Source organism: Hordeum vulgare, chromosome 5H (assembly GCF_904849725.1).
Source record: "Hordeum vulgare subsp. vulgare chromosome 5H, MorexV3_pseudomolecules_assembly, whole genome shotgun sequence".
Classification (NCBI taxonomy): domain Eukaryota; kingdom Viridiplantae; phylum Streptophyta; class Magnoliopsida; order Poales; family Poaceae; genus Hordeum; species Hordeum vulgare.
In genome coordinates this window covers 534,442,219-534,453,083 of record NC_058522.1, presented here as the reverse complement: position 1 = coordinate 534,453,083, position 10,865 = coordinate 534,442,219, and the positions used below count along the sequence as shown (strand labels likewise).

The following is a 10,865-nucleotide window of genomic DNA, read 5'->3' as shown; positions in this document are numbered from 1 at the left end:
CACTAATATATCTATAAGCACGAAGCACGATACCATTTCTCCTTCACTATACCTCCATCTCCAACTACAGAAATGTCATGAAAATTCTTCTGAATCAATGCAATGGAGTGATAAAGTAGCTTTTCATAGTCTCTGAACATGGACAAACATATGCATATACATTTATATTACGTTATTCTATTTCACAAAGACACATGGCAAAGGTTTGGTGTGACTCAGTCTTGACTTCCTAACCATAACTTTGACATTTTATTTTCATTTTTCATTGTTCAAACCTAGTGCATGTTCTGAGACCCACCAATCAGGCTCAACATATTATACCCTTGATAACATCATTGGAATCATTAACATTATTTATATCTCCCTAAAAAAGCATTGTCTATATCTCCCTAGAAAAGCACTGTCTATATCAATAAGGATATGCGTAACAGAGAATTGACAACATGGGTGATCAAACCATCCCTTCAAAGTGGTAGGCAGAGACGTGATGCGTAAAATATTTAATTTGACAACGGATGTCTAATTCAAACTTCTTAATTCATAATATGTTCAGACCTATACATCATACACTCCGCGTTGCCTTCAAAACTATGCTCCCCACAAAAAAGTGGAATGACATACAGGAAATAACTCGATTGTCAAGTTTGTGCTCTCCGTAAAAATTTCTACTATTGGTCTCCTATTGCAATATATGGTGCTACAACTAAAAGCTACTCTCTCCATCCCACAATATAATATCATTTTGCAAGCTAGCATAACAAAGGCATCATAAATTGACTTCTAAAAGTGTATCCCAACAACAGATAAGACAATTCCTTGCTATATTATAAATCTGAACCAAAGTGAAAAAAACTTAGACATCTTGTTACCATTCATTACAAGAAACAGAAATGAGTTTCTCCATTCCAACAAACAAAATCAAGTCATCACATCAATAAAAAGCCATAAATATCTCTGGTTATGCACCATCGATGTTGAATTACGATGATAACTTCTGATACTCTATGACATGTTGCTTCACCACCTGCAAATGTGGGTCGTCTGAGCCACGCCTCACCTAGATTGTGCTTCCCTTGTACATTAGTGTGGGTCCTTGATTGTGTGATGCTTTCCATCACCCTTTCTATGCTTTACGTACCTCCATTGGTCCTACTCTGGCCAAGTTTGTAGTGTCCAAAATATTGATCAACATAATTGTTCAGGTGTACGATCGGCCCTGTTGCACGATCAAAGAAAAAAAATCTTGTGTTTCTCTCTAGGGCTATCTTCTAACAAAACATCAGTTGACAACAACCTTCGCTTGTAGTATTTGTTTCATTTGATATGGCTTGAATACCAAGTACTTGTAAACCGGTACCGATGAGTCCAAGGGTCACTGCCAACTCTTAATGATGACATTCTTATTATGTCTAGTTAACATACCCTAAACTTCTCTATCTCTAACGAATATTGCTTGGACAGATAAATTTTAATATCTAAGACTCCGACCATATGGAAATGTTACTATAAGTTGAGACCACGCACAACATTGTAGACCCAGGTAGGAACAATCCTTATCCCTCTCAAAGTTAAACGGAATATTAACTTCCAACCAGCTTTGTGCCAAAAGTTAAATACCTTTCTGTCCACCATAGTATTGAGCTGAGTGGGTGGTGCGGCTTGCCTGGCACCGACGCGGTGACGCTTGCGGGCGCCGCCAAACTTTCTTGAAGGGCGTCGGGTATATCCCTCCTCCACTGCCCTCCGTGTACCAGGGGAAACCCTAGGACTTGTTCGGGCAACAGCGACGGCGTCGTTGCATCCCTTTTTGAAGGTGTTGTTTGTTTGGTACACGACGCTTTGGAGTGCTGGCGACGCGGTGGTACTTCTCCGGTGGGTGCAATGATTGTCGGTCTTATTCTCTTTGACGATTTGCCCATGTCGGCATTTGTTTCTCTTTTCTTTCTTTTGTTTTTTCTTTTGGGCTTGTTTGTACTGCGGCCCCGACGAGCTAGATGTATCGGATGGTTGCTTAATAATATAAAGCTTGGGGAAACCCTTTATCGTGAGATGTGTCCCAGAATTCATTAGACATCTATTTAAGTTGCGCTCGTGTTATTGCTTGAGTGTGCTAGAAGGCTTAGACTTTCTTAGATTCTTACTGTTGTCTGTACTAAAGAGAAAATGGTCAAGATGATAATTATCGAACAATTCTGAAGACATCAGGAAGTTTCATGTATTGGAAATTTGAAAATATCAAGCGATATATATCAAACATATGACGATGTAATTTGGCAAACACACAATCAGGAATCGAGTCCAGTAATTGCTCACAAGAGCAAGATGCCCATGTTTTATCAACTCGCCGCAATAATACACAATTGCTCTATTTTTTCAATCGTAATAATAGCCTTCTCACTATCCATAGAAGAACATGATACTTAGTTAGCTTTTTCTTGGTAAAATACAGAAGTCATAATACTGGACATCTGCATCTTATTATTGATACAATCATATAATCAGTAAGAGAATATACTGGAGATTTTGCATATCCAGTTCTATCTTATTATTGATATAGTCATATATTCAGTTATCAGATCTTGTAACAAGAAAGCGTTTATAGTGTGTAATCGCTTCCATTATTGAATGCACATATGGACAACTCTTGCCAAATTATAGTTGGCTACGTTGAAAATAGAGTGTACTGGATACAAATTGATCACATTAAAACAATAGTGTTGATAGAAACTCGCATGTTAATTGAAGAAAAGGGCTATTATTTCAAGCACATGTTTAAGACTTAATCTGCAAGTTCAGCTGCATGTTTAGATGCCTAACATCCCCTTGCTACTTAATTATCAAAATAGCGATACCATGTGCATTAATTTTAGAACAAAACCATAATGACCATCTACCAATGAAACAACTAATGCTAAAGATGTAGTACTACGAAGAATGCATGCATATCCTGTCACTGCGTACAATGATGCTGCTACTTTTTAATTATGACTGTCTCGGACATTGTAGTGCAGAATACGCTGATAGATTCGGCATCTCAAGTATACCCTTGCAATAGAAAACGCGGAGCGAGCAAGCTTCTACTCCCTCCGTTCCTAAATATAAGTCTTTTAAGATATTTCACAAGGAGTCTACATACGAAGCAAAATGAGTGAATCTATACTCTAAAGTATGTCTATATACATCCGTATGTAGTCCACTAATGAAACCTCTTTAAAGACTTATATTTAGGAACGGAGGGAGTACATATTAATTCAGAAACAAAAGCTGCCATATCATCAGTTTAGCATGAGGTGCAAAACAATTTACTTGTAGCTCGCCCTCAACGAAGACTGTCAGCACGTCTCGTCCATTCTACCGGTGAATCAAAGGAAACCTCCTCGGTCGCTCCATTCTACATAGAACTCAAATCGTACAGAAAAAAAGGGCACACGAGAAGCTAAAGCTGAACTCTACTCAGCCTTGAGATCCGGCGCCAGTGAGCGCGGTAGCACCCCATCGGAATGGGCATTCCGGCGAGCACCCTGCACACGCTACCGAGGGCGTACCTCTCCTCCTCGACCTCCTCCGCCGCCTCCACCGCTGCAGCTCGCACGCCTTTCCTCCTCCTCCTCTTGGGTCTCCATTGACGCCTCCAACGCCTTCCTTGGACCACCACGAAGCCCCTCCCCAGCGTTGCAGTTGTTCATGGTCAGACCAGCCCCTCCTCCTCCCTGGTCTTCGTCGAGTACCCGTAGTGAATGGTTGTAGGGCCAGTCTTCCTAATGGCAACTGCTGGTCACTGCTGCTGATGACCGATGACTGATGAGCTCTCTGCTCTCCTCCAACGCCTCACTCAAAACACCACGAACCCCCACCCTGCCGTTGCAGTGGGTCGTGGTCATTCCACCCCATCCAGGTGTGGTGTCGGTGCCAACCATTGTCGTCCCGCCTAGTTGGTATGGCGTAAGGTGCATGGCCGCGGCAGCACATAATTGATGGGGGTACCTGGAGATGCATGTGAGCTCGCGGGAGAGGATGCCGTCCGGTGGAGTGGGAGGCACCGGGTGGTTGTGGGACAGGGCGGCGCCGGGTGCTCGTGGGAGAGATTTGGGGCATCGGGAGTTGGAGATTGGCAGATCAATGAACAAGGCGGAGAACGTGTGGGTTCTGGTCGGATCTTTCGCTAGGGCGTACGAGGGGGAGGTCGATGGTTGTGGTTAGTGGGATGGCCCATGCTTACGAAGGGAGGGGAATCGAACAGGCTGGCCCATAAGGTGATGTCGTACGAAGGGAGGTGGGAAGAAGGTTGAACCATCACGACGACCGCAGATCCCCTTTAATAGTAGAGATGAGTGGTGGCTAAATTGTTGATGATGAACTGAACAAGACACAAAAGTGAAACATACTATCATAATATTATTTTTGTTGTTTTTGCCTACAGAGTTGTAAATTATTGTTCACATCGGCTGAAATTTGTTTTGATGCTTCGTGCTTCTCTTTATGCTCCGAATAAACGTGACCAAACTTGTGTACTCTTCTGTATTTCACACGGTCTATACGAGTGCATCGGGTGCCCCGTGACAAATTCTCTGACATCCATTCGGACAGAAGTAACTCTACAACTTTTGTCTCTGATCTTGTTTTGACTCTACAGGTCACATACAACCTCGGATTAAGACAATTTTATATCAAAATCAACCGCTTCAACAAGACAAAGATTTCTCATGTTGATTACTTTTTTCATTTGAGGCCATCTTAATTACGTTTTGTGCCCCTGACACTCTTCGGCCTCCTGGAGGCCGACAAGTGGCTCTTCGGCCATCCGCAGGAAAAATGCGAAGAAAGTTGGATGAAACCCAGATTCCCTGAATGGGTTGCAACTGAAGGGCACAAGAATAATGCACTTCTGTATAATTGAATTTGTGCCTTGGTACATTAGTGTCAAAAAACGTCTTACATTATGAGACAAAGGGAGTAGTTTACAATTCTAGGAAGAAGCATCTTTTTCAAATCTATATGAGAGTGAAAGATTGCTGATACAGAAGTTGTTTCTTTACTTGTAAAAGATGAATTGAAGTTCTACTCGAAATTCCAAATCAATATAATATACTCCCTCCGTTCCAAAATAACTGTCTCAAGCTTAATACAACTTTGTATTAGAGCTAATACAAAGTTGAGACAGTTATTTTGGAACGGAGGGAGTAACAAACTGCAGATATTAAAGGAAAATAGTGTCAATTTCATACAGTCCATGGCTCATCAATAGATCACAATCGCACAAATATTTTTGCAGACTCCAGTCTGCATAAATATGGATATTTTGAAATGACATTAACCATTTACATGTTTAACATGTTTACAATGAGATCGAGTACACTTCCAGTACTTAGTTGCATTAAAAAGATTCAGCGAAAACTCCAATAAGACGGTTATGGTAAAAGCAAACATGTTTTCATCAAGAAGAGATTATCAAAGAAACTACATCCCTGCCTACTTGACTTCCCCCTCATCTCTAGCAATTCCCTGTATCTCTTTCCCTAACCATACCAAGTGCCATATAGAGTTAATAAAAGAATCAAACAAAATACTGATGTAAAGTTTGTAGTCCTCTGAAATACCGTAACTTCCACTCTAAACCTCCATGGATACTTCACAGTTTCTTTTCTTCATATATTTTCTACCATGAAGCCATGTCCACAAGGAACAGTTTAAAACAGTGATAAGAGAAACAATATGCAACTATATCAACAAGCAGCCCAATCTAACACCAGGTTCATAAAATGCATCAACATCACTAAGGTGATGTTTGTAAGATCCTATTTCAATATATGTACCTAGTGCTTCATGTAATGAATTATTAGGAACCTCTAGTACACAGGCTGGATAATATGTTGTCATCGCAAGCCTCCATAGGACTAACGTTGAGCTTACTAAAATCTTCAAACCAAAACTAAGACATTCACAAATCCAATTGTGAAAATAGCTTAAGCTATGTCTGACATCATAGGAACAGAAGTAACAAAAAGAAAATAATCTACAAGCATACCATAGATAACGACAGGGATACAGAACAAGACAATTTGGTGGACCAACAGATTTTTTTCATATTGATGAGATCAGCGGTGTATACTGACAAAAGAAATGACACAGTGATATAAATTCCTTAGAACATACTGTACAACACATCTCCAGACCAAACAATCCCGTAAACACACTTTCTCAAGGGCACAACAAATCAACCTCAGTAGATACTGCACAGTTTCTTTCTTCATGTTTTTTACCATGAAACCATGTCCAAGGAGAACAGTTTAAAACAGGGTAAGAGAAACGATATGCAATTATATCAACAAGCAGCCGAATCTAACACCAGGATGAGACAATGCATCAACATCACTAGGGTGATGTTTGTAAGATCACATTCGATATATGTACCTAGTGCTTCATGTCTGAATTCTTAGGAACCTCTAGTACACAGGCTGGATAATACTAAAACCTTTGAACCGAAACAAGGTATTCACAAATCCAATTGAATAATTCGGAGGTTAAGCTATGTTTGACATCATAGAGAGCAAAAGATACTGAAAAACAATTTACAAACATATAATAGATGACATGGATACAAAACAAGGCAATTTTGTGGACCAGACAGAAAATCTTTCGATATTGATGATATGAGCAATGTTATAATGATAAAAGATGCCACGGTGATACAAATTGCTTCAAACGTACAACACATCTCCAGACCAAATAATCCCGCAAACACATTTTCTCAAGGGCACAACAAATCAACCACTCCCCGTTACAGCCATGAATAACAACCCCAAACATAAGCCACAATAAAGCCTTGCAACCAAGTTACCCCCTTTCAGCTCTTTTTTTAGTTGAATTTACAGTTTTCAGTACAATTTTACCTACAGTTGTACATAAACAATGTGCAAATAATACAAGCCAAAAGCCCCCACCCTGTTGACTGCATGTTCAAGCGGTAACCAGGAATCGAGTTCCATTCAACACATGCAGGCACAGCGTTATGCAGATCGTGGCGACAACCATAGACTTATCACTCATATACCTCACGGCGCGCAGTCCGCTGTCGAACACGTTGTCCCCACTCTTCCTCGCCCCATCGTGCAGCTTCCACAGCACAAACTCAAGAAATGACCTCACCGTCTCAAATGTCACCCTCCCAGTAACATCAAGCACAAGATTCCTGTTGCTTGGCACTGCCAATGTGCTAGAGACTGTCTCCACCCACCCTTCCCCAGCTCTGCTACTGCCAGGGCCACTGCCATTGCTATTGCCATTGCCATTGCCATTGTTATCCAATTTACTATTGGCCTTGGAGATAACCTGGTGAGAGGTCTTCACCAAAGTCTCCACTGCCCCGTTGCATACTGAAACAAGCAATTCCTTGACCTTGGTGTCGTAGCTTGGATTGGTGAGCCCTTCGAAGAGCTGCTCGTAGGTATTGATGTGTATGGTCTTCTCAATGAACACCCCGACGGCGGTGCCGACGAGGACCTCAACCCAGCTGCTAATCGCCTTGTGGCCCTTTCCGGTCGCAACCACGTTGACCCAATCGGGCGATGAGGAAGCCTCCCCGGGAGGAGACGGGGCGGAGTAGAAGGCCATTACGAGGTGGCGCGCGAAGCTCCCGGCGACAGCGGACGCGAGGCGTTCCCCGGAGTCGGAGAAGAGCTTGTCGACGAGGCGGTCCGAGAGGGCCACCTTGTCGCCGGAGCCGGGCCCGGGGGCGGAGCCGACGCCGCGGAGCACCCCGGCCGCGACGGCCTGGGAGAGCGCGGACACGGTGGCGGAGACCTCGGGGGAGGCGGCGAGCTTGGCGAGCTGCGCGACGCTGCGGGGGAGCTCGTCGGAGTCGGAGCGGACGAAGTCGGCGAGGTCGGAGGAGACGAGGGCAGCCGCGTCGGCGGAGGACGCTGCGGCGTCGAGGAAGGCCGCGAGGGCCGCGGCGAGGCGGACGAGGCGGCGGCGGCGGGCGGCGACGGCCGGGAGGTGGTAGATCTTGTACGCGCCGTAGGCCGACGCCGTCCCCAGCGCGGCGAGCAGGAGCCAGCGGCGGCGACGGCGGGAGAAGGCGACGAGGCCGTCCATGGCGGGTCAACGTACGGGGCTAGGGTTCGGATGAGGGGATGCACGTCGGGCGGTGGTGCGGGCGGGCGAGCGTGGCGTGGAGGACTGCCGTGATGGGTTGGTAGTTACGCGGCGGAGTCGCCGATAAAGACGATGGGTCCGATGGGCCCACGGCCGACTACTTCCTTTCCTTCCCAGCTTTGTGCTCCTCACGAATTCCACTCGGTTTTTTTCGGGGAACGAGTTCCACTCAGTCTAGGAATCACACGAAATATCTGAGGTTTGGGGGCTGGAATGGCCTGGGCGGGCGGGACGGTGGCCCGCCCGCCGCCGTTTGGGCCCGACGTGGGTCGCCGCCACCACGGCGGCCACGGTGGCCGGGGCAGGGGGGGTGGGCGGGCAGGGCGGGCGCGGTGGCGGCCGGGGCGGGGGCGGGCGCGGCGGCAGCCGGACGCGGGAGGAGCTGGGAGGCGGGGCAGTTTTTCCCTCCTGCGCGATGTGTGAAGTGGAGTGCGGGTTGGGGGAGTTTTCCGTCCCAACCCTCACTTCTACAGGCTAGGAAGGGGTTTGAGGGTTGGACCTCTAAATTTTTTTACGGGTTTAAGGGTTCTAGTCTACGCCGTTTTTCCGATGAAAACTGTAAAAAAACGGTTATTTTTAAGGGTTTGAGGGTTTGAGGGCTCTACTAGAGATGCTCTTAGAGCATCTAACACTAGCTGTAAAAATCGTGTGCGTGGGAAAATAGAATTTTAGCGTGTGCGGAGTGGTTGCGCACACTTCAACAGTCGCGTAAGATTCCGACACGGGGAAAAAGTTTGCGCGCGTGTCGGAAAAGGCGGCCCGACGCGCGGTAGATTTGGTGTGCGGCGTTCGGCGCGCACTATAAATCCAGCGCCTTCCCACGCGTCCTTCCATTGCTCCCACTCGCCTCTCGCCTCACCATGCGCCCTGTGTCATTCTCTCTCTCACGCGCGTGGCGTTCGGCGCGCACTATAAATCCAGCGCCTTCCAACGCGTCCTTCCATTGCTCCCACTTGCCTCTCGCCTCACCATGCGCCCTCTGTCGTTCCCTCTCTCACCTCGCCGCCATCATGGAATTTCCAGCTACAACAGCGTCCGCGCGCGCTCCACCGGTACCGACGACATGCGCCTCGCCTTGGCACGTTCGACACCGCCAACGATGCCGCCCGCGTGTACAACGCGACGGTGTGGCATCTCAACCGGCCTCATAGGGAGATGAATTTCTCCGAGGTGATGACACGGGAGTGGGCGCAGAATCTCGTGCCTCATCCGTGGGTTGCCACCGAAGAAGACCGTCGTCGAAACCGGAGGCGGGAGCGTCGTCTCGACATAGCTGATATGAACGAACATGCCATGGCGGAGTGGCGCCGACAGTTCCAGCAGGACGTCCTTGACGAGCGTGAATTCTTCGCGCAAAGGAGGACGGAGAGGTGGGCGGAGCAAGCTGCCTATCATGAACACAAGCGTATGCGGAAGCAAGCCACACTCTTTCAGATGGAGATCAAGGAAGAATCGACTTGGTGCTCTCACGATGAACGTGTTGGAAATATGCCTTAGAGGCAATAATAAAATGGTTATTATCATATTTCCTTGTTCATGATAATCGTCTATTGTTCATGCTATAATTGTATTAACAGGAAACAGTAATACAAGTGTGAATAAATAGATCACAAAGTGTCCCTAGCAAGCCTCTAGTTGGCTAGCTCGTTAGTCAATAGATGATCATGGTTTCCTGATCATGGGCATTACATGTCATTGATAATGAGGTCACATCATTAGGAGAATGATGTGATGGACAAGACCCAATCCTAAGCATAGCACTAGATCTTATTGTTCGTATGCTAAAGCTTTACTAATGTCAAGTATCTTTTTCTTAGATCGTGAGATTGTGCAACTCCCGGATACCGTAGGAGTGCTTTGGGTGTATCAAACGTCACAACGTAACTGGGTGACTATAAAGGTGCACTACGGGTACCTCCGAAAGTGTGTGTTGGGTTGGTACGAATCGAGATCGGGATTTGTCACTCCGTGTGACGGAGAGGTATCTCTGCGCCCACTCGGTAGAACATCATCATGAGCTCAGTGTGACTAAGGAGTTAGTCACATGATGACGTGCTACGGAACGAGTAAAAAGACTTACCGGTAACGAGATTGAACAAGGTATAGGCATACCGACGATCGAATCTCGGGCAAGTTCTATACCGACACACAAAGGGAATCGTATACGGGATTGATTGAATCCTTGACATCGTGGTTCATCCAATGAGATCATCGTGGAGCAAGTGGGAGCCACCATGGGTATCCAGACCCCGCTGATGGTTATTGGCCAGAGAGGTGTCTCGGTCATGTCTGCCTGTCTTCCGAACCCGTAGGGTCTACACACTTAAGATTCGATGACGCTACGGTTATAGGGAATTGTTATATGAGGTTACCGAAAGTTGTTCGGAGTCCCGGATGAGATCCTGGACGTCACGAGGAGCTCTGGAATGGTCCGGAGGTAAAGATTGATATATAGGACGGATGGTTTCGGACACCGAAACTGTTCCGGGCATCACTGTTAACGTACCGGGACCACCGGGACCACCGGAGGTGGCCCCGGGGGTCCACATGTTGGAATTATGCCCTAGAGGCAATAATAAATATATATTTATTATTATAATTCCTGTATCAAGATAATAGTTTATTATCCATGCTATAATTGTATTGAATGAAGACTCATTTGCATGTGTGGATACATAGACAAAACACCGTCCCTAGCATGCCTCTAGTTG

At 46.0% G+C, this 10,865-nt stretch overlaps 1 protein-coding gene across 1 annotated transcript; it reads right to left on the bottom strand.

Annotated features, from left to right (window-relative positions):
• Nucleotides 1–6,634: 6,634 nt before the first annotated feature.
• LOC123452408 (protein PHLOEM PROTEIN 2-LIKE A10) lies at nucleotides 6,635–8,270 on the bottom strand. Its single transcript, XM_045129056.1, has one exon. The coding sequence runs from the start codon at nucleotides 8,092–8,094 to the stop codon at nucleotides 6,958–6,960; it is 1,137 nt and encodes a 378-aa protein (XP_044984991.1). The 5' UTR covers nucleotides 8,095–8,270; the 3' UTR covers nucleotides 6,635–6,957.
• Between the last annotated feature and the right edge of the window lie 2,595 nt (nucleotides 8,271–10,865).

Bases quoted from the DNA above. Each gene is read 5' to 3' on its own strand.
- LOC123452408 (XM_045129056.1), bottom strand. From the start codon at position 8,094: ATGGACGGCCTCGTCGCCTTCTCCCGCCGTCGCCGCCGCTGGCTCCTG.